The sequence below is a fragment of the Dipodomys merriami genome, unplaced genomic scaffold (genome assembly GCF_024711535.1).
Source record: "Dipodomys merriami isolate MVZ:Mamm:240054 unplaced genomic scaffold, mDipMer1.0.p SCAF_49, whole genome shotgun sequence".
Lineage (NCBI taxonomy): Eukaryota > Metazoa > Chordata > Mammalia > Rodentia > Heteromyidae > Dipodomys > Dipodomys merriami.
In genome coordinates, this window is record NW_027206057.1 from 2,930,048 (window position 1) to 2,955,388 (window position 25,341).

Consider the following 25,341-nt stretch of genomic DNA (forward strand, 5'->3'; position numbering starts at 1 on the left):
GTATTCTCTATATAGAGTCTTGGGATGACAAAGATAAAATGACTTTATGATTGAAGAAACTGAGATCTGAGATTTGAAATGAATTACTCATGGTTCCAGAGCAGATTTTTGATGGAAATAGGACTTGAATTTAGTGACTATGGATCTCAGTTAAATTTGCTTTCAGCAAGGTCTGTATTATGATGGTTTGACCATACAGCTTTAATAATAGTACAATTTGAGCTCCTCACTGGAAGATAACTGATAAAATAGAGTCAATGTCAAATCAGGAGAGGAAAGTGTTAGGAGGAAGTCACATGAAGAGCAGATGGAAACCTAAGTCATTATTCTTTTGCTCTAAAGAGGAAAAATAGGAATCATGAGGAGAAACTAGAGATAAATGAAATTCAAGTCAACATGAATTGTTTGGAAAATTAGAATGAAATTCCAAATGATAAGAAATACCCAAGCAGAGGCTGCATGACTATGTCATTACTAGACTTTGAATTCCTTTAGATTAGAGACCATATTTTGTTGGTATTTCCCAAGGGTCTTGAATAGTGCCTAGAAAATAATATACGCTCACTGAGAATTTGTTATTCAGCTTTTGAAAGGGATTTCTTCACAGGGAGTGTAAGCATGGAGGAGGAAGGCAGAAATGCTGAAAAATTTTCTAACACTTAGGCTTTTGATATTTGATAAAAATTCACATCAACATCCATCAAAGAAAGTGATTTCATTCTCATATAGCAAAAAGTCAATGGGACTGTTTCTTTTACTGTGGCTGCATCATTACTTTAGAAAGAAAAAGGCTTTGTTTGTCACAATTACCTTACCCAGGAGACCATGACTAGTTATATCTCTGCATGTGTTAACCAAACTAAACTTCAGAAATGATTTGTCTTGTGTAAGTATCATAGGATCCATTCATAGGAACACTGTGTTGCATTTGTCAGTACATTCATGATTTTCAAACTGATGAGTAACTTACAAAGCCACATTTTTCAAAATCCGAAATCCTGCTTGGATTGTCACTTTTATTTATATGTTAACAATACCTTAAATATTGCTCTAGAAAATTTGTGTTTTTTTTTCACTGAATGTTTTAATATTCAAAGCATTCTGATTTAATGTTTGTGTCTGATTTTGCAAGGGCATAGGAGTAGATATAATTTCTTTCAGTCTATGCAAGGATCATTTGAATAAGACAAAGGGAACTTCATTTAAATTACCCATAGGAACCATGGAAGCAATGTGCAAATAAATGATGATAAAGAAATTATTTGAATTGTTATTTCATCTTATTCTTTGAGAATGCTCAGAATTTTTTTCCTACACATCTGTGTGTGTGCAAATCTGAAAAAAATAAATACCAGCATCAGCTTTCCTTTAAGGTCTTTTCAACTCTTGAGGATTTTCTTTCTTATATGCTCCAAAACATATTTTCCTGGGGCTGAGAAGGTGGCTCAGTGGTAGAGTGCTTGCCTTGCATGCACGAGGCCCTGGGTTTGATTCCTCAGCACCACATAAGTAGCTAAAAACAGAAGTGGTGCTGTGTCTCAAGTGGTAAAGCACTAGAAGAACAGAGGAACAGAGCCCAGGCCCAGAGTTCAGGCCCCATGACTGACAAATAGAAACACAAAACAAAAAAACATATTTTCCTGTTTTTATGTCTTAGCTCCATTTTAAATAATGATGCCTTATTAGCCATAAAGCAATTCATGGGATATTTGTTTGTTCTAATACCATTTCAAAAAATATAAACTATAAATAGAGCAAAGTTCTCCCAGGAAGTTGTAATTTTTGTATTTCCCATTTAATGATGTTATTAATTCTTCTCATCTAAATAGAATAGAGTTTGCCACAGTGTGTATAGTTAATATGTAACTTATTTAGGACCCTTTGGACATATGCACTTAATTGAGAGATTCCAAGCTTAGAATCTTCCCCAGTAAAAACCCTTTCCTTTACAAGTTATAAAACATTTTCCCTCCCCTTCACCTTTGATTTAATTTATATGTCAGAGATCTTTCTGCTCTGGGAATGAAAATGGAAGACCAGGGAAGAAAGTAGATGAAATACAGATGATTCAAAGATCTGAAATATTTTATCCCCACTTGATATAAAGCAAATTATTTTTTCTCTTTTCCAATAACCATCATTTCCCTTGATCTTAGAATCACTCAAAATCTAGCCACTGAGTCCTGTACAAACTAATGTGCTGTCTGAAGATGTGCAGAAAGATGAAATAGCAGGACCTTTACAGATTTTACTTGTTTGGTTATATTTACAGTTATGAAATACTGCAAATTTAAGAATGCCATTTTTTTCTCATCACTGAGTATTTATTATATATAACAAATACATGGGAAAGAAAAAACTATATTGTGTGATATAAATAGTTTATTTACATTACAGAAAAACATCAAGACAATGTATACTATTTCAAATATATCCATACATAATCAAATATAGCTGTAGTACATGTTTTCATTGGTGTAGATTACCACAAATGCAAGGCAACATGTGTAGATCTTTTGTCTTATCTTTTGTCTATAATACTGTATTGTGTAGTCCAAGGTGTTAGTTGTCCAGTCACTGTGAAACATGCTCCCTTTAAATTAACCTCGTGGACGCTCTGGTTGTGTTGTCTGAACTGTAGTGCCCTGTATTTTGCTTCTGTCTGTGAATTCTGTTGCTTCTGGGGCATTTCCTAGAAGGTTGGAAAGTTCAGAAATCTTAGTCTAATGTGATTACTTAAAGTTTGGTCCTATAATCACAGAGCAGAACTGTAGATTATGCAAATTATTTACATATGTCAGATGAAAGAATTAATGACTAGTAGATCTGGGATTACTTTGTAAAAGTTAGTTTTGGCTTCTCCTTGTGGTTGTCTTTGGGCTTCTGTTGAGAATCGAAGAACAGAAGTGGAGGTTGAACAGAAATACGTTTACCTCATTCCCAGCTGCTCACTCATTAAGGCACAATGGATAGACTCCTCAGTACAATGCAATCCAGCAAGCCTGATCTCATCTTATCTCACTTTAAAGGTCTTCAACAAATTCATATTCAAATGTCTTAAGGATGAATGTTTTATTGACATTTCAATGCTACAAGCTAAATTTTATCATACAAGATGACGAGCCAACAGTTATTATCTGATATGTAATTGAAAAAAATGTTTTAGTTTGGCATAATATGTTCTTTTTTGTGCATCAATACTATAAAGTAGAAACAGAAATTGATACTAATTGTGTAGCTTCTATAAAAAGCTAATCTGCAGGTAAAGTACCTGAAAAACCTCTGGTCTATTGTTTTTTTAGTGCAATAAAAGATAGCTTTGATCATGCAAGCAAGGACAATATAACGTTCATATAAAATAACATTTCAGCAAGCTATGGGACATTGGAAAATATACATGAATATACACATACATACACATGCAGTGTGTTTACATGTGTGTGTGTGTGTGTGTGTGTGTGTGTGTGTGTGTGTTTCTTTTAGATGTATCTTTAAAAATGAGAATGGAGCTGGAAATTGCATTTCCAGCAAGTAGGAGCTAAAGGTAAAGACTGAAAGTTTAATTTCTCAACATGGCAGCTCTTTTCATTTTGGAACATGTCTGTATATTTTCATATTTCTCTAGCACAGATTGTTAGAGAAGAGGCAGGTGTTTGGATAAAATATACAGAAAAAAGGAGGAAGGAATTAAGAACAAAGAAATAGAAAAGAGGAGAGACTATGTCAAATAACATTTTTTAAATGAAGAAAATGAAGTAATCTCTACAAAAGTGCTGGATATTTTGGAATAGGTCTTAACAGGTCACCAGGAAAAACACATTTACCAGGTATATATAGATAGCCTAGATGAAAAGTCTGGTTTCTAAATAGAGTGTCTTTGAACAAATAAAATGAATACATTGTAGGAATTAGTGTAATTTATTGACTACTATGATTGTTGGGAAGGCTTTGGGATGTTTGCTGTTCAAAAGAGAGATTAAAAATTCATTACCAAAATGTTTTTATGCCATTTCTCTCTCAAAAGTAAATAGAACATAAGGCTTCCTTTAAATTTAACATAGAAGACAAAAAAGGCCATATACCTTGAAAACAAAACTTACTCTAATTTGAAGCTCAGTTTTGGTAATCTTGAATATAGGAATACACAGAATCCTGACCAGTATAAAGGCAATATGACCAGCGGTAAAATGTACAAGCTCTGGCACTGGGCCACTTGATTCCATTTTTTACTCTTATTGTTCGGCTAAGCAAACATAATACTTTGATGACCTCTGATAGCTCACGGTTTTGACCTTGAAAATTAGGAGATTTGCACATTCTTTGTAATGTTATTAAATGCCGATATATATGTGTGTGTATGCCTGTGCACATACATATATTAATATATAAATATATGACACTCATAACATATACATAATTCCTGGTAAAGGAAAAGTATATTTCGTTTATTTTTATATGTATGAGAATGAAACTGATCAATAGCAGAATTGAAAATATCTGCTGATGGATTTGAAGTTTTGGCCTTTTCCATTATGTAAAGAACAAATTTTTATGATATTATCTCCATTAAATATGAGTTTTTCAGAGCTTGCCTTGACTGTAGAAACTTAAGAACCTTAGAATAGTATAGTATAATTTCCTGTGTTTTTAGTATCTTTTCTATCTTTTTATGGTTAATATTTTTGGCTTCATGAGTTATCTTTATATTTCTCAGAGTCTATTTTAATATAATCCATTGATTTGCTTGGCATCTAAACGTGAAAGTCGAGATGATGAACTTGACTTGGCTTAAAGCAGCACAAAGCTCCAGTCAATGATCTTCCCTTAAGCCTTTAGGCCAGGGAAGGATTTATGAACCATATTCTGTCTTTTTCAAGAGCAAACTCCACACTTGTCCCCAAAGAAGGTAGTGCAATACAAGATACTAAGATGTATTATGGCTTTTATTTTCTAAAGATACAGTACTTTTTATTTTCTTGCTTTTTGAAAATAAGTTTTTGGAATCATTCTGATTTACTGTAGAGGTGTACAGATGAGTGGCAGTCTAAATGCCTCATGGATTTGACGAAAATCTTAAAGAACTTCATGGGAACTTTTTCAAGGAAAGTGAAATCAGGTCAGAAAAGAAATATCTTCAATAACTTCTCTGGTCACACAGGACATAAATGATGCATTTGGTTTAGAATCTAATTCTTGGTTACCATGGGTTTGCACACTAACATAGTTAAAGAAGTCCCTGGCCTCAATCCTGAAATCCAAGCTAAACATCAAACATCATTAATCAGTCAGAGTTTATATTCCCATTGAAACTGGGTGAAATTTCTTTTCTCTCTCAATCTGCTTCTCCATGAAACAATTACCTTTCAATTGGACTTGCAGTTTCAAAAAAAATTGTGATAATCTCTGCATGTTTCTCCCTTTATCAAAGGTCTTCATTTCCTGTAACATTATCTTTCTCATTGTAACTGTGCAAATTTTGTGGTTAGAATTTTCAGATAAAAAGTATTTGTTGTTTATACCAAGTATGTTAAAATGGAGACTTATTTAGAATGAGAAGTGTTATAAATAAAAGCCATAATTTAGTACTTTGGAAATCTTATTTAAAAATCTGCTATGATCTCGTTTGGCATACTGGCCTAGATTAGAAAATACTGATCATTTAAATAGGTTATTAAAAGCCTGAATAAGGGCTAACCTATTTCTAACTAAAAGACAAAACCTTATTTTAAAAGTGGTTGGCTTTATATGTCAGAGAAAACAGACATTTGCTTAGAAAATGAATAATCCTCATCAAAAATACAGAAATAAACAGTCCAACATGAAAATCCATACTTTCCATTTGGCTATTCAAATGCTCTTAAAATGAGAAGATGAGACTTATGGAGAATGAGTGGATGTAGATCAATGAGGGGATTCACAACCAGAGAAATCTGACTTAGAAAGCAAGATCAGCACAGCTCATTATGTGTGTGACCATCAAGGTTAGTGACTGACCTTGTGATGCAGAGGACCACCACACAGATGACAGCAATCTGAATTGTTCCAATCACAGCTGCGATTAAGACATACTGAAACCGTACAGGACCAGGAACAACATACAGAACACTGTAGTCCTTTTTTTCACAGTGTTGTCCAGTATAACCAGCATCACACCTAGAAGAAATGGTAGTGTCCAGTTACCTGCAGCTGCTGAATTCTTCTTTGGAGAAAAGAACTCTACTTAACATGTTTACTTGAAAAACAAAAAATTGTTTCTAATGACAACATATGAAATATCCTCCATCCTATTGTCTATAAAATATTGAAAAATATTAGGACCAGAAATTCAGCAAGAATCATTTCTTTAATTTGCTGGTTAAAAGTCATTTGCTGATGTTGGAGACTTAAATATTTAACCAGCTGAGATAAACTCTGAGAATGAATGATCTATCTACCTCACCCAAATCCTCTGAAAAATTTAGGTAGAAAATATGCATATTAAAATAAGAACTTGTCAATGAAGTGAGAAATTTCATTACATATTTGTGAAAGGGGTCAACTTGTCATTGCTTTGCAATCTATCTTAGTATTTGACTGAGTTTTTTTTATAACTACATTCAGAGGTCTTTTGGGTATCAGGTAGGTTTAATGTCTGACTTCAGGAGATGGCACGTTATAAGCAAAAGCAAGGCAGTTGTTGATGGTGGGAGAGGGGGATAAGTGGTGAAGGGGAAGAAGGAATAGGAGAGGAGGAGAGGAATGGGAGGGAGAAAGGAACAGAGAGAAAGAGCAGGAGAGTGTGAGCTCTTCTGTTCTATACCTACATATTGAAGCCTTTTTTAAAAAAAACTATACACCCTTTGTGTATTCATTTAAATGTAAATATATTTGTTGTTTTTCATTTTAGCTTTGCCATCTTGGAAATAATAACCATATATCCTAGATATGAATACTCAACAGATATTTATAAACTAAATCCAGACAAGTAATTTTGTTGTGTCTCTACTTAGCTTAAAACCGTGTAGGTGTGACTAATCATCTTACTACACCAGGCTCTGTGGATAGCAGATGCATAGAAAAGAGCGAGTGCCTAGTAAAACTTAGTTTGATGGCATTTGTTAGAGGATCTGCAGTACTTTGGAAAGGATGAGAACTCTAAAGTAATTCATTTAAGAAATATTTAGTGGGAAATGCCAAGCACTGCTCTAGGTGCAGCGGAAAGAGTGGTGACTAATAAAGAGTAGCCTGTGCATAAAAGCAAAACACATTTTAAAATTTTGGCACACGAGTTAATGTATCATGATGTATGACAAATAAGCTGTGTATCTAAGACATGCACATCTTATGTTTTCATGTGTGTGTGTGTGTGTGTGTGTGTGTGTAAAGAGGCAGAGAAGTTTTGTTGCTGGTCCCCATGTGAATATCTAAAATAGCAAAAGGCCAACTAATCTTACAAAAATATTTAATATTTGAGTTGTATACTTTTACTTTATGAACTATAAATGTTTAAAGAATGGAAACATTACCTGCAAGATGGCTCTTGCATATTGATGGAATGTTCACACTTTCCATGCATACAGAAGCCATTGTAGTGTTCTGGACAAGGTATGTGGTGTTCTCTGGCACTTTCTTCTAATTTGTTAGCATTCTCTGTGAATACAGATAAAAAGCAAGTACCCCCTGTAAACACTTTCTTAGCTCAGTAAGATCATCCATTATAGTAAGAAGCAGAGCAACAGTAGGTAAAGCTTCCGAAGAAAGAGAGGAGGAGAATTGAAAAAAAAAACATCTTTACAATCATGTTTAAAGGTGAAACTACAAAATTATCTAGTACTTTTCATGCTTTTATACAATTTCTTCCATCTTTAACAGCCAGTGATGTTTTTATGACTTTTAAGACTGAACTTCCCTTGTGTAGAGACACTACATTGATCATAAAATAATCCAAGGAGACGTTTTTTAAAAAAATTTCAAAGCACAGCATAATGTCCCTAATAGTAAATTCCTGTAGTAGCTTGAAACTTTCTCAATGCGAGAGCTTAAAAGTTAAAATTTGGCCACATTCAATTGTTAAACAGACATTTTCCAAACCAAATGCAAATACCAAACTAATGTATTCTTTTCGATTTTAAAATCTACCATGATATTTTTACCAGCATTCACACATTTTTTCAAAAGAAACATCAAATTGTATTTATGCAAAATAAATAGAACCAAGATTTAAGCCGTGTATGATACATTAATTTTATCCATATCCATACAAGCAAATAATTTCAATGCTTCTGGTAATTTTCAACATTTCAAACTTCTTTCAAAGTAACTACAACTCTTTTCAGTTATTTTGGCATATTCCTTCAGCATACTTGATCCCTTTTATAAAAATATACTACCTATCCATCACTTACACACACACAAAATTGTTGCCTGTGATGGTTTTGGAATTCTTCCATCTACTATCTCTTAATTAATATTCTATTTTCAGGTATATAATTACTGAAATAAGCAAAATGTATTGTTTGAAGCAACAAACATACATCAAAGAAAGTTATTAAACACAAGCTAAAGCTATAGAAATAATTAATCTGTACATTTTTATTGCCAAAAATAAAGCTACTAAAAGTGCAAATGTTCAGAATGATATATTCACATGGTGCATACAGCATGCTTAAAGTAGATTTTAATTCATACACTATAGCCTGTATTAGAAATATTTTGTAAAATTTAAACAAAGAAAAATGCAACTGAAAATGAACCCTTTTCTTTCAGATTAAGAAGTTTCATTTTATCATGTTTTAAAAAGACATTTAAGAACAATGTCGGTGCGGGGCGGGGGGGGGGAGGGGAAGGAGAAGGATTGGGATTGGGGGGAGGGGGGAAGCTGGGAAGGGATGTGAAGGGTAAACCAAAGGAGGAGGGTGCAATGCTTGGTAAGAAATGTACACATTATCCTGCCCATGTAACTGTAACCCCTCTGTACAGTATGTTCACAAATAAAATAAAATTAAATTTAAAAAAATGGAAGCAGAGATTCCATAATTGTTGCATCCATCTTGCAGTATTTTATAGTCATGAAGAAGATGAGGTTTACTTTGTATTATGATCAGGGGACAAGAAGAAGAGTAGTCAAACCTGCTATTTAAAGCAAACTTTATCATGGGTATTTGTCACTTCTACTACTGATGAGATAAATCAGTACTGATTTTCACCTTATGTCTGTATCTTATTCCTGTAGTGTTAATAACCCTAGAGTGCTTCTGCACACCTGCACACAGGGAAAATTTTTGTGACCTTTCTGCAATTCTGTTGCACATTGTCTTTTTTAGTCAAGTATTTTTCAAACATGCCTTATTAAAGGGCTATTTTTCTTTCTGTCAGCTACATGAGAAGATCAAGGTTTCCCTTAATTCAAAAATCCATTTTTTAATTTTTAACCCTATACCCCAACCCATAATTACAGCTTGTTTCTATATTTGAGACATATCCACAACTATGAACTGAAGTCCAAGGGCCAAATAAGTGCTTGTTTCTATGAAGTTATTGCCTTGGTGTTAAGAGCTGGTTTATTATCCTACCATAATGATCATGTGGGTGGGGAATAGTTTCCATCATAAAATGTGCTAATTAGTTTATACCATTCCTTATGAGCTTGGAGTGCTCTGCTGTGCTGCTTATAGGATTCCATCAAGTAAGTAGTAGAGAGATTGAAAATAAATGAGTAGAAGAAATGATCCCTGGGCAAGAAAATGAAGAGTCATCAATATATGTCAACAAATTTATAGTCAATCCAACCAAGTAAACCAGTTGATTGAAAACCTGAATATACAACCACTTCTAGTAATGCAATAGTAGAAATGATATTTAAGTATTATTAAGAAGAGCAGAAACACAAAAAATCTAATTTCCCAAACAAATATACATATGAACCATGATGAATATCAGTGATTTCAGAAGCTTATGCATGCTGAGTATTAAAACAACAATAGCACAATTAAAGATTTAAAATTAGATAAAAATGAGCTTGTGAAATGCTGCATGTGTCCTCTAGCAGTGGATGACTTAGACATTGATTTCTCTGTCATCCATTTAAAAAAAGAGATTCAAGGGGTATGCTCTTTCTTCTAAGAGATAGACAGTGGTGATGACAGGAACTCTTCATGCCTCTGTTTAAAATCCTCAACCAGATTCCTGTTTAAATGTTTACAAATGGTTCGTTCTGAAGGACATCTTGACCCTTTTATGAGACAATCTCTGGTATAACTTGAGTTATTTGTAGCAGAGCTAATAGGGCCACGTGCCCATTGCTAGTCAACACTGGTCAAGAGCTGCTGAAGTAGACTGCTCTAAAGCACAGCTACACATAATTGTTTCTGCCCTGGTACTTGTGAGAAAGTGATAGAGAAAGCCAATAAGACAGGAAAGATGGCAAATGGCAAAGCCTCACCTTACTGCAAGTCATTTGTAAGTGGATAGGAAGGGAACAAAGGCAAACTTAGCAGTTTCTACTTAAATCAATACAGCTCAGAGTGCTCTGTGTGTGTGTGTGTGTGTGTGTGTGTGTGTGCATGTATGTGTACACATGTATGCATATGTGTTTACCATTACTCCTATCATTTTCTTCCCTTCTGAAACTGGAAATAAAATATTCAGAGAATGAATCTATTAAAGCAGTACCTTATGGATTAAGACAGAAACACGAATGTATCTAAAGAAAGAAGGCTTCTCTTTGAAAAAGGGTTAGGGCCTGACCAAAAAAGTTTGAAAGTCAAGTCCTGTCATCTATTCAAGTGCTGTCCAGGGCTATATGCCCTGAAAAGAAAACAGAGCTAGTAAACTTCCCAGTTAGAAACAGATGTGCCATGCCATTAGTGTCTGATGCTATTCATACATTCACAGTCTACCCATTTCTCTTGTTCTGATACTCTACTCTCTTATAAAATAATTTCACTTTTGTGTAGCCTACAACTAGGGACTAGCTGTAACAGTAAAACTTAAAAATATTCTTCAGTTGCGAGTTGAATATTTCATTTGAATCTCTGAGCACTTTCAAGGAGCATAAGTCACCTTTCTTCATAATTTTGATGTTTAATAAAATAAATATGAAAAAATACTGAATATCTTCATAGCTGAAAGACCAATCATTAATCATTGCACACATTGGAAGGTCTCTTGGGGCCAGTCAGATGATATTTTCTAATGCTACCCTACCTAGATTTACTTAGGTTTTTATTTCAAATAAATTCAAATCTGTTATGTCACTGACTCCCCCAAAGGGCCTGGGTTTGGTGTAAAGACTTCAGGATAATTTGGCAAGACCCCAAGGAAGTGTTAAAATCAAGGATTAAGGAGACACTTTAGGAAAGCAGATTGCTACTGCTCATTTTAAAGTACTCAAACTCTGTAGTGGGCAAATGCTCATCATTGTGTGGTGATGTGGTGAGTCTCTGGTGGTACTGAAAAAATGCTATATAGCTATTTCTCAGAGATATGCAATGTGCTATTAATAGTGGATTGGAGCATTTTAGACATTATGGTCCTATGAACTCTGAAAGAAATATTCACTTACATTGTATTCACACATTACTAATAAGTATTTATTAAATTTATTGAAAAACATTGTATTTGATAGACTACAAAAAGATATTGATTGCATATGAAATTATTTTTGCTTTCATTATGGGGTATTTTATTTTTCAAAAAATATAAAAATCTCAAAATTTTGACAATGTTTCATTCTAGCATAAAATGATTATGGATAAAATTACTATGGATAGCAATCCTTTTGGGGAGTAATATACTTTATGTATCTAAGTTCAATTTTTGACATCATCCTTTAATATCATTTGTTATCTTGACAAGCACATGTATGTGAGAACTTCAGTTTTGTTTATTATCTTTCACCTGTCTTGTTCTGTGGGCACACAAAATATGTTATATGTTTCAAGAGAGCCAGAATTTTTCAATGTGGAATATGTTTACATGATGCTGCCATTTTTCATATTTAGTATGGTTACTGGGAAACTCTTGTACCTGTTCTGATTGATTTTTTTACCCTTTCCCTCCTTCTTGCTGTGTTGCCAAAGACATTGGAAAATAATTTTATTTAATATAGTAGAAAAGGAGAAATATCTTACTCCCCATTATATGTACATTATTCCCAGGATGGAAGTGAATTATGAATTTGAAGTAAAGTTATGATTGTCCTTGTTGGTGATTGGAGTAGATCTGGGCACAAATAGACCATTCATATGATTTCTTGTCCTCATCAGGTATGAACATACAAGGTTGCAATAAAAATCTCCTATCTGGCTTGAATTGCAGCTGAAGTCTTTTAAAGACTAGAGAAGTGTTCCTTCCTATTGAACTGGTTCTGAATATAATGCGACATGAGTTCCTGTAAACTAACAAATTCCATAGTAGCCTCAGTTACTGTCATAACTTCTTAAAGGTACAGATGAGCAAATGAGAAGTCTCTCCCTTTTGAAGCCTCTTTTTAAGCATTTTCAAGTAAGAAAGCTAGCTAAGAGCAACAGCTTAGTGCAAGGGACGCAGAGGCATCTAAAGATATATTTAACTCCTAACTTTATTTATTTATTTGTTGAAGAGTAGCACTTCAGTCATAAGAGTCCCAGTCATTTAATCTCTATTAATGATTTAGGAAAATAATTTTAAGACAGGGACCAACTTCTTCAAATGATATGAAGGCAACATCCCATTTACAAGTCAGACTATTCTGTTTCTTTCAGAAGTATAATTCAAATTACAGGATCTTAAAATTTTTAATTCGATAGTAGTGTGAATCAGAAACAGTGTGGATGGGAATGTAGACAAATTCCTTTTCTTACCATGGAAGCACTAATATCTGAGGAGTAGGGTGACTTAAATGCAACAATACTGGATGCTTATTTAAGGGTGTTTTAATATCTCAGTTTCTACTGGCAATGTATTTACCTAGATTAACACATAAATTTGAAATTTGTGTTTGGGGGGGAGATTTTTAATGTAATATTCTATCCTATGACACTTATAATACCACCACTATAATTTTAAGGATTTGATATAACAAGACTTACAAAAGTTTGGTTAGAAATCTCTAAGAAAAACACACATCTATCTAGCTCTATCTATCTATCTATCTATCTATCTATCTATCTATCTATCTATCTATCTATCTATCTACCTATCATTTTTGGTTTGCTCTATATTTTGCCTTGTAAATACTCTGTCTGACATTGGATGGCAAGTTCTCCAAGGAGTGAAGAAAGTCTGCCTCTAGGAGGTTTTGTTTCATCTTTAATAGTCCTCTTCAAACTGCACTATTCAGTTAAGAAGAGCCTATTAACTCTCAGCAAGTGGGCAACTCTTATAGGTTTAGAGGATTTAGCTTGAAGACCTTTTAAAAATACAATGTTTTATGCAACTTTAGGTGGCTTTGTCAACACTTCCATTAATATTCAGCCTTGGGAAGAGTGGAAATCTATCATCATTAGCTTGAGAGTCCAAAGATGGTATTTTCTTGAGCTTATTGGGGGAAGTTTTCCACAGCTCTCCCCACTATACCTTTGCTGGTCATCTCTTTTTACTTTTAAGCTACCCTCAGAAAACAAAGCTATAAACTGTAGAGAGAGAAAAAAATATAGGAAGCCACTGTTTTATATTAAGAATCTTCTTTTGTCTTAAACTAAATCAATGCATTTCTGGCCAAATTTATTTGTCCAGTGTTTAATGTAGGCAACCTTTCTCAGTGAATGTCTTTAGTGACAATTCTAAACATGACACTAAGCAATAGTAAAAAGAAGAAATGGGTTCAGGGCACATCCATTTAACCATCTGAGCTGTGTGAGTCAAGCTTCTGACTTCTTAGGCTTTGTATTCGGGAATGAATTAATAGTCAAGATAGCCTTATCAGGTGACACATTTGTTTTCCTCTATGACCGAAAGTTATGAATTCACAGAGCATGCTCGTTTGAGACTGCGGCATTTACTGGAACATCATGAAGGCAAAAGTTTTATTAAAATAGAAACAGGTAAAAAAGCCAGAACACCTCTTTCAGTAATTTTTTTATGCTTCTTGTATAGCTACTCTGTGTCTGATACTGTGTTTATGTCACACAGAATATGCTGTATCTGTTCTCTCCTAATGATTTTGCTTTTTTTCTTCTAAGTACAGCCAAGGAAACAGATTTTTCAGATAAAGTAATAACAAATATGCCTACAATTGCATCAGAATACTCACAGTAGTACTTCCATTGTATTGATACAATTAAACAATTGATAAAAATATATAATCCATCAAGGTAGACTTATATGATTTCCCACTTTTGTATATTCAAGCTCAAATGGATTAATTTCTTGTGTTAGAAAATGGAGACATCTGATCAACAGGACTGAGGGCAAACTCAGGATTTATGGCAGAATCGCAAGAAGAGTATGCAGTTACAGACTGATTAAAACACAAGACAGCATCTGGCCTCCATACCTTATTGATCATTTTCTTTTATGATTCCTGATTTTTTTTTATCTTTCCTGGATCATACTGCTGCTCTGAATACCAATTAGTTTCTGTTTCTTTATTTTTACCCCAGGGTAGGTGAAAAAGTATCTCATCTCAGCCAAAGCCATCATGAATCCCATTCCTATCTTTTCTCAAAGGTTCTCTCCACCCATTTGCTCCTGATTCTCCTTTGTCTTGAACTTTCTTTTGCTATTTCCTTCTTCCTGTCAGCATTTAGATATTTTAAAATGTCTTTTGTGGTAAAGTTTAAAACTTCTCAATCTATGTCCTTCTCCCTGACAGATAAGCTTCTTAAAAGTGTTATCTCTTTTTGTTCACTTCCCCCTATTTATTTATTTATTTTTATTGTAAAACCCCCTATTTTTTAAATTATATTTTTATTATCTTTAAACACTGATACAAAGGATTTACCATCCACTCAGACAGTTATAACCTGCAATTTCCAGGCCATAATTTTCAGACAACTTATGATGACCAGGAACAACAGAACCATCTCTGTTGCTAAACCAGCTTATCTCTTTTCAGACCCAATTGCCTCCACCTCTCAATAATATCAGTAATGTTTCTTAGAGTTGACCACTTCTACCTGTCTGAAGTCCTATTATCTTTGGTTGCCATAATGTCACTGACCTCTTTTCTTTTCTCTTGTTTTTTCTTTCTTCGTCCAATTTGTAGGCCTCTATTTTCCAACAGATTTATAAATGTCGACAGTTTTCTAAGGCTTATTTTGTGTTTTAAATATTCTCACTGAGAAAAAGGGCTCATTCTCACCCAAGGCTTGCATCACCATCTTTGACTTCTTCCAAATAATGATTAATCAGCTTAGGTTACCTTTATAGGAGTTGTTGCACCCTTATAGTTTTGTAGGTATGCATCAAGGTGCTTATGTCTGCCAGGCACTTCAAACTCATCAGAATCTCTTTCCATTTTCTTCCCACTGCTTCTTCTCCAGGCATATTTATCCACTTATTGACCCAAACTAGAAATCCAATTTCACTTCAATTGTAATTGAGTGAATTACCAAGGTCTGTGAGTTCTATTTCCTAAATATCTTTCTCCCAAATTTGTCTATTCCTCCACATTTCTACTGCTATTCACTTAAATCAGATCATCACTGCTCAGCAACCCACCAATCTGACATTTAATCTTACTTTTCCCCAGATCAATTTTTCATATTACAACTGAAGTGAGCTTTTAGAAGAAAAATATGAGTAAATCATAGCTTCTTATAATCACCCACCTTCTATGATACAGTTCTCAAGTTATTCCTCATTATGCATTCAGTGAGTCAAATTATAGTGTTACGCAGATGACCGTTTGGAATCTTTCCTCAGTTTTTCAACTCATGATTTGTAATTCTTCCAACTCCTTTTACACTCCTTATATAAAACTTTCTCCCCTCTGGCCTTTCAGTATGTTGTTTGCTTTGCCAGCAATGCTCATGTTTCTCCTATTTCTTGGCCCCCAAACCTACTTATCATTAAATCTCATCACTGACTTTCTTCCTGTAAAAAACTTCTATGGAGTTCTCCTGTTTCCCTTACCTCAGCTTGCTGCTTCTCCTACCTAACACTTCTCCCAGTTTCCAGCACTTTTCACACCAATCAGTCACTGTTGTTTGCTTCTCTAGGTGGCACAGTTCAGAAAGTCCTTTGTAAAGGCAGGTAATATAGCTGATATTTACAATTACTGCTGTAGACTACATTAACACAGAACAGAGCACAGAGACAATGATAAACAAAATTTTGTAATATAGGACAATTTTGAGGAGGTGTTTTCACTTAGATAGACAGCCAGCATGGGGAAGATGCCAGGGAAATATCCAGAAACTATATCAAAATAAATCTTAACCTGGTATCATTGGAGCAGTTGTTTGCAGAGAAAAATTGCAAATTAGAAAATGATTGAAATGGCAGTCAGAGCTGTGAGGAAAAGAGGAGGATCCGCTACAGGGGAGCAGTACAGATTCTAGAAATGGATCCATAGAAAGAATGCTGTTTTCTGAGGAGCAGCTCAATAGAGAAATGAACAGATAATCTGTTCCTCAAAAGAATTTGCCCTCTGTTAAACATGGATAGAAGATTTAAATGAAGGATTTATGAGCGCCTTTATTTGGACAGTGAGGACTCTAGACTTCTGTTCTTCCATGTGTAATAATTGCATTTTTACTCATGTGGTAACCAAAAACCATAGAACTATGTACCTCCAATTCTGAATTGATAGAATCATTCATATTCTGCAGTATTTATTGTCCAGTATTGTGCAGTATTTATTGTAAGAAATGTCGAACTTTTATAAGACAATACAAAAGGAATCTTCTAGCTAGGCATGGTAGTAGGTAACTGTAACCCAAGTTACAGTTGTGAAGGCAGAGGCAGAAGACTTATGGGTTCAAAGTCAGCCCAGGCAGTTAGGAAGGCCCCATCTGAAAAGCAAAATAGTGGTAGAGAAATCATGGAATTGGGAGTTCAGTCTTCAGTAAAAAAGAAAAAAGTCACACATGGTAGCTCAATCCTTTAATTTTAACTACTTGGAAGGTAGAAATCAATGGATTGTCATTTGAGTCCAGTCTGGGTATAAAAGTTTGAGAAACTCCATCTCAACCAGTGACTGGGTGTGGTGTATATGCTGTTCCAGGTAGGTGAAGTACAATTGCTGGAGGCCACTAGGCATGCTCTGTCTGTCACTGCCAGCTACAGTGGGAAGCACAAACAGAGGATTGTAGCCCCGGCAACTGGAAATAAAGGGAACACTGCCTTAAAAATAACCAGTGAACAAAGTACTGGAAATATGGATCAAGTGGTAGAGCACCTGCCAAAAAAGGGTAAGGCTCTGTGTTCAAACCCTAGTGCTAGAAAAAAATCAACAAACTGAAAAAGAAAACCATTTCAAAATAGAAACCACAATTATAAATTAATAAAACATTTTTTCCTTTAGTTTTCTGTTCCTGAATATAATCATTCATTTATACTTATACCTAAGACTATTTTATGATGACAGCCGATAAACTCCAAACTGCAAGCACAGATATACTTGATGGTAATTGCAATGAGTAAGGTTAGCAATCAGCTTCTTCTATAAGAGCACTCCATAAGAACTGGAGAGCTTTTATAGTTTCTTCAACTTAGGAACAAAGGTATAGCTTTTTCTCAAAAGTGCTTGAGAAAAGACACCAGGAGTAATATATAAATCTCTATGGCAACTGTTTTAAAGCTGAACTTCTGGGGGAAAATATGAAAGGAACTAAATAAAAGTTTCACAAAATGAGTGGTAAGAGAACTTCTAAAACCTAGAAGTGTTTTGTATTATGGAATACTGCCTAGAAACTGCCTAGTCTAGAAATTGTAGGCAGCCACAATTAAAACTATTACACAATACTAGATAATTGAGTAGCATCTTAGTATTTGCATATCCCAGAACCCAATCCTCTTAGGAGATATTCTTGTTACCATAACGCCCTTACAAAAGTATCTTGGGGTGATGGCATTGATAAAAAAGATTGCTTTTGTTTGTTCACATCAAATGCCTCAAATTTCAGAGAGGTGACATACCTATATAAGCACAACCAGTCCCAACTATAAGATAAAGTACAGAAGGGAAAAAATGCTTTTCAACAAGTATACATATTCAGTATGACAGGCCCAGGTACATAGGTTAATGCTACATTTGTTATGCAGCTTATTCTTCAGTGAAATGCAAAAACAAAACAAAAAACAAAAATCCATGAAAGAAAAATGTGTTCTTAATTATAAACAACAAGAACACCTATACATGAATTCAAAGAGCAAGTATGAGAAAATGTGAATGTGTTTGTATATTTCTTCTAGGTGATGGCATGGCCAAGAAAGGATGGTAAAAGAAATTGTAGTGATTAGAAACCATGTACAAATTTGAAGTACTGCTATATGATGGTATCTGACCAAAGTAATGTCAGTTATTCTCAAAGGAACTAGAAGGTATGCAGTCTCTTCTAATAGTCAAGGATAGGGGAAAATAATTTTGAGCAACAAATATAATTGATTGTGTTATGAGTATTTCTGAAGCTGGGTTTGATATTTTAAAGAGGCATCTTAGATAAAGTTGATTTTTAAAAGTTAAACACTCAACACTAAGACTGAATTTTTGAGTTTTGGTTAATAATTAACTTCTAAAGAGTTTATGCCTAGAATAAATATTTTGTTTTTATGGTATTTCTCCAGTGTATGTTGACCCATGTCAATTCCTCAAATATCTGGTGTTTAAGTAGAATAAGAACTACTGTTGAAGATAGGAGTAGAAGTAGTGTGTGTGTGTGTGTGTGTGTGTGTGTGTGTATGTGTGTGTGTGTGTGTGTGTGTGTGTGTGTGTGTGTGTGTGTGTGTGTGTGTGTGTGTGTGTGTGTGTGTGTGTAGTACTGGAGTTTGAAATCAGTGCTTCATATTGGTTATGCCACTTACAAACTAAGGCAAACAGGAGACAACAGTACCTGAAAGAGGCAAAGCAAGATTTTCCCTTTGTGTGGAGGTATGGTCTTGCCTTTCTCTAAATTTCATACTTTCAGTTCCTACAACTGTGAGGTTAAATAAACTTCTATTAGATCACCTAGTTTTCAGTAGTTTGTTATGGTACCCTTAGCAACTAATCCAGTTATCATTTACCAGCAAAACTCTTATATTGTTAAGCAGTCCATATGGAATCAGAAAGACTGAGCTGAAAAATGGGTTCTAGCTGGTATATGACCTGGAAAATCTTAATTTATGTTTGCTTTCCTGGTATATTGATTAATAGTGTCCTTTTTCACTCTCAAAAGGTTCTCAATTTGGATGAGAATCTAAATGTTAGCCTTAATGTAAGGTTCTATTAAGGCTTTAGTGGTTCATAGCATTAGCAACAACATATAAGTTTTGAAGGTATAAATGTCTGAAATAATTGTAATAACCAATTTTTTTGGAAAGGAGAAATCCTTTTCAGAAGGCAGTTCCTTCTAGTTGAATTTGTTCATTCATATTATAAAAGCAGTCATTTTACATTGTGCACTTAGCCACTGAACAATGGCACTTTGCATTAATTCGGAAAGAAGCAAAAAAAATTGGAAAGAAGCAAATGATTAAGAAGCAAAATGATATCCATGGTAGGAAGATTGTGGGTCAAGTCTAGAGGGTGGTCACCTAGTAACTCTGTCTCTTGAAAACTGATATTCATATGGAATTATGACCCAGATTATGTTAGAGTTCATTTGATACCTTTTCTTTAAGAAAGATGGAAGTTTAGAGTAGTCCATTAAGAAAGACAAAAAATTATTTCTATATTTGAAATGTTATCCTTCACTTAAATGGAATTGTTTTTTGAAAATCTCAAATAGTCCCAGTGGTTTTGAGAGCTATTGATTTCTTTAAATTCCCAGTTTTGAACATGTGGTTTCTAGGTTGCAAGTGCAAAAAAAGTTTACCGTAGAAGTAGTTGAGGATAGCATATAGATCTCAGCAACTTCTTTCCACATGGACTTCATTTAGGACTTGAAATTAGTTACTAACTAAATGGGACTTTGTGTCTCATAGTATTCATCTACCTTTTACTGGGTCTAGCACAATCGTACTGTATAATTTACACTCTCTAAGTACATGGTTAGCCACTCAAGAAATCAATGGGGATTATGAAACATGTACAAACTTGAGTTTGGAGAGAGTAAAACACCTATTTTGTCCGTAGAAATGAATAGCTGACATTTACAATTGGGACTTTCAGAGAACCAATTGTTCAGAAATAGAAACAGCAATAGCACAAAATGAATATATTCAGAGATGGGAGTGGAGTATGGCGTAAGTAAATAAATAATCCTCCAAGTTTTCCTTGTTTAAAATTTATTTAAAATTGGAAAAAAATTATATTAGTGAAGTAAGCCAGACCTGGAAAAACAAAGGTTGCATGATTGCTCTCATTTGTGGTAGATAGAATGTACCTATCAATCTATAAATAAACACTCTGAACAGTGTACAAATGGTTACAAATGAATTAACTGAGTATAATAGATTCTATGGAGAATGCAACTACTATAATTTTTTTTAGAAATACTAGGTCAAAGCTCAAGAAAATCAGTACCAGGAGCTGGGCACATGCAAGAAGAAGGAGAGATGGGTGGATGAATGAAAGGAGGAAGTGGAGAGAATGCAGTCAAAATTCATTGTATATACCACAAAATTAAGAAAAGTAAGGGAAGGGATGGGTCAAAAGGGATAAGAATATTGAAGGGGGTAACACTGATCAAGATGCAGTGTATCTATAAACTGCTTTGTTAAATGGAATCTCCTTTGTACAACTACTTTAGTTTAATACACAATAAAAAATAAAATTGTTAATATCAACCCACAACTTTTGGATCTTGATATGGGACCGGGTAGGGTTTTTCTTTTTTGAATCCTGAAAAGATAAGAAACATGATTCTTCTCATAAGGAATCTAAATTTACTAGAACTTAATTCTATCTGTAAGTAATTAATTCATCAATTGACTCAGTCACTTAAAAAGTATTGACTGGTTTCCTCCCAAGGGCTAAGTACTACAAGTATGGGAGGTAAGTGGTGAGTCAGCTAGTTTCTTTCTTGCAGTTTCTTTTCTGCAGGCAATATGTATGAGTGAGTTGGACAATAAACAAACAGGCAAAAGCCAAACATCTAAATTGAAATGCTGCAAGGAAAAATAAGGAATTCAGATACAGAATGCTAGGGTAGGAGACTTAATTTTAGAGAGTTAGGGAAAAGGAAATCGAAGAAGGAAGCTGATCAGGTGAAGAGCCCACAAAGATCTCCTAATTGAGTGAGCAGCATGCAGAGGAGAGACTGTTCTGAATAGTCAGAGAGAGAGATGTTAAGGGGGGAGGGAGAAAGAGAGAGAGAGAGAGAAAGAGAGAGAAAAAGAGAGAGAGAAAGGGAGAGGGAGAGAGAGAGAAAGAGAGGGAGAGAGAGAGAGAGGGAGAGAGAGAGAGGAGAGAGCGAGAGAGGGGGGAGAGAGAGAGAGAGAGAGAGAGAGAGAGAGAGAGAGAGAGAGAGAGAGAGAGAGAGAGAGAGAGAGGAGACAAAAGAAAGAAAGATAAGCAGGATACATTCTGTGCAGAACTCTGCCAGGCTAAGAAGTGTTACTTGAATTTCAAAAGCAATGGAAAACCATTTGGATAGTTTTGAGCATATCCTCTTTAATTGAGGAACATAGAAGAAGCAGACAACACAAACAGTAGACCAGTACAGTATTATAAAAGACCATGTTTAAATTTTGGACTTGGGTAGAGAGGGAGAGAAAAACACAAAACGAAAAACTAAAACTAAAAGCCCTTCTGTTGTACAGATACCTTGAAGGTGGTTCAATATGACTTGCTTGTTTGTTGCAAAATGGGTGGAATAACCATAGCCAGCCATCGTGACACACGCCTGTAATTTTAAGCCTTTGTATGTTGAGACAAGAGAGTTGAAAATTCAAGACCTCATAGCAAGATTTTATCTTAAAAAATGCTTTTTTTAAGAAACGGAAATATAAAACACTTAATCTTCAACATATAAGCATGTCAGGAACCTCATGGCTTATTTTGGAAAACTGTAGAATTTAGGTAAACTGAAAAGAATTTATAGTTTAGAAGAAAACTCATCAGAGTGAAATGTCTACTAAATAATCTTAGGAAAATAATGATTATTAAATAGAAACCTACAGCTATGTAATATCCCACAGGAAGGACATTTAGAATGCCTACCAGGAACTGGGAGATGCAAATTTAAAGGCAAGGTAAGAAACACTACAGAATGAAAGGGAATTTAGATGATGAAGAAACATTGCTGAGGAATGCTTTTAAGCAAAGTATTTCTCTCTTTTTGAAAAATTTATTACAAGAGCATGAGAGTGCTTTAAAGATAAGAAGTCTGCACTATCACCATCTTCAATTTTCATTACATAACAAAGGTCTCTTTTGGTCAAAATATTATTAAGCAATATGATTATTTTATGATTTAATTCTTGCAATTTTTTCATATTTTATCTCTCTTTAGTTCAAGACAATAATACTGCATGTGTGTGCATGCAGTCATATATGTATACAGCCATACACATATACATGAAACAGATACACTGAAGTGCATGCTATGTATGCATGTTTGTTTTTCTTGATGAATTGAGACTGAAGCCAGAAATGTTCACTTCGAGCTTAATGTCACACAGTGGGTTAAAGGCAGAGAACTAGCTCCAGACACCATGTGTGTCTAACTTTTAAAGTCTGTCTTAAAATAGATTTAGATTTATAGAAAAGTTACCAAGATAGTAGCAAGATTTCTCATATAAGCACATCCAATTTTTCTGTGTGTTCTCATTTTTAATGTTTCCATTATAATGTTTCAATGGTAAAGAATTGTCTTAGAATTGTACATACAGAGTTAGGGGAAAAATGAAAGAGGCAGTCATCTGGATAATTCCAAGCCAGAAAACAATTTTGTCTGAAAGGTATAGATAATTGAGAGAGAAATGTTTTGCTGTGTTGTTGTTGTTGTTGTTGGTTTTTTTTTTGCCTGGAGAGATCACTCTGATTGTCTTCCTTTCCAACTTGTGTTTCTAGGTACAGTCATAACATAGGTGCTTCACTGACATATTGAAGCTGTATCATTCTTTGTGAAAGCATGTGGGTTCGGGAAAGGGCTAAATTGCTTAGTTCTATACTTTGTTGTTTTCTTAAAAATAAAGTATATTGGATAGTTTTCCTCATAAAAGCAATTCACATGGAGTTGAGAATAAGAAAAATATAGCTAGTAAAAGAACAAAAGAAAGTACCCCAAACTTTATAACTGCAAGAAAACTGCTATCAATGTTTTGTTTACTTCTGGTCTTTTTGGTTCCATCTATTTTCTTTTCTTTTCACTTTCTTTAGGTAAATCATTTTGGGCCATGTCTAAAAGCTGCGCCTTAGATAACAGGGCAGTTAAGCTCAATGTGGTTTACATGGGAGGCTATTTAGTAATTTCTGGAGAGGAACTGGAGTCACTAAGCCCTGTCTTACATTGTGGATGATAATGAAGAAACAAGGATTTAAGATATCACTGAGAATAGGGTACAAATTAAAAAAAAAGGAGTATATCAAGGACCTCAAAAGTTGGGAACTATTATTGCAAAGATATTATTATAATACCATCCATTGCTAGCAAATAAGAAATTACCCAAATTTACAGTGAAAATAAAGCAATTATAGTATAATAAAATGATAAAAAAAATTCAACTCTAGAAAATGAAAAGTTTTGATAACATAAAAAATGAATGAGACTCTGGTGGCTCACAACTGCAATGCTGGTTATGCAGGAGTCTGAGATCTGAGGACTGGGGTTTCACACCAACCCAGACAGAAAAGTCTGTAAGACATTTATCTCCAATTAATCAATAAAAATCTGGAAGTAGAGGTGTGGCTACAGTGGTAGAGCACCAGGCTTGAGTGACAAAGCCAGGTCAGAGTACGAGAATAAATAAATAAATAAAAAAGGAGACTAATGAATATATTATGTAGAAAGTATTCTTAATAAATCTGAAAGGAAGGTCATCAAAAGTTGACAAGTGGTTTTTTTTCCTTCCTTCCTATTGTTTCTAACGTATTTATAAGGTACCATGTGATTTTTTTTTGTTGCTTTGTATGTCCCTCCCCCATGGTATAACCCTTGTTTTCACTGTTTTTGATGTTGATATAATTTGGGTGGGGGAAGAGGAAAAACAAATTGTTTAAATGGGGATACAGATTGACCCATTGCAACAATGAGATGTACAAGATGCTATGTTGCAAAATGAACTTTACAATTTAGGTGGGGGGTGGAGTAGGGAGTGGGGAGTGTAGTTGAGGAGGTGGGAGGGATGGGATTGTAGAAATAAAACAAAGGAGGAGGCAACAATGCTGGATAAGAAATGTACTCATTAGCTTGCTCATGTAACTGTAACCCCACTGAACAGTATTTTCCCAATAAAAAAAACTTATTTAAAAAAAGTTGACAGCGATTATTTGAATGCAGTAGAGATAATTTTCAAAAATAAGTATTACTTTTTCATTACAATTTAATTGAAAAGGACATTGTGTAATTCTAAGCAAGTAAAAAAAATGCCTAACAGAGAATAATGAAGTTTTCAAGTTTAAGACATCACTCTTATTTCATTTCAGAACTTTTCATTGTTTACTAATAACAACCTATTGTAATAACAATGTGTGATCTGAGAATTTGGGAGACTGAGACTAGAGGATTTTGAGTTCAAGGCTCACCTGGGCTACCGATAGGGACCTTATCTTGGGCAGAGAGAAAATGCTACTTTTTCTAAGTTACCTACACTGAACTATCCACTAGTTGCCTTCATATCTTCACATTGGTTTTTGGAAACAGTTTGTTTAGCCTCTAACCACGATCTTATGGAAATATTTCTATAAGAAATTAGTGATCTTTTCTATCACAGCTGGTAGTGTCAGGAGTGGGCTCATTGCTTTTAAGAGTCATGAACATTCATATTTTTTACTTGATATTAATTTTGCATCACTGGAGGCAAATATTGCAGTGTCCTGACTGTGGTTAGTGGTAACAAGGCTGTCATTCCAGTGTACTGTCCAATTTACAATATAGGGATCTCCATCTACAATTTGGAACCATGAATCTCCTGCACCAGCTAAAGAAGATCAATTTCATACAGAGACGATGAAGTATGCATAGCAGAGGAACAGCTGTGCAGTCTTGGGTTCCTTCTGTCTTTCTGCCACACAAAGTTGGAACCATACAAGCTTTTCAACAGCTTTTCAAAGTAGAGCATTCCAGAGAAATGTACATGAGCTGGAAGAGCTTTAGGCAAATCATTTCTCTTTTATTCTTTGAGCATTTCAGG

General features: G+C 34.5%; 1 protein-coding gene across 1 annotated transcript in view; it reads right to left on the bottom strand.

Moving 5' to 3' along the window:
- Nucleotides 1-2,297: 2,297 nt before the first annotated feature.
- Tmeff2 (transmembrane protein with EGF like and two follistatin like domains 2) overlaps nucleotides 2,298-25,341 on the bottom strand; it is a 264,679-nt gene continuing 241,635 nt past the window's right edge. The window contains exons 8-10 of the mRNA XM_069995691.1: nucleotides 7,506-7,629; nucleotides 5,995-6,153; nucleotides 2,298-2,692 (exon numbers count right to left, since the gene is read on the bottom strand). Of these exons, the coding sequence (XP_069851792.1) occupies nucleotides 2,596-2,692; nucleotides 5,995-6,153; nucleotides 7,506-7,629 (380 nt within the window). The 3' untranslated portion in view covers nucleotides 2,298-2,595. The remainder of the gene's footprint in view (nucleotides 2,693-5,994; nucleotides 6,154-7,505; nucleotides 7,630-25,341) is intronic.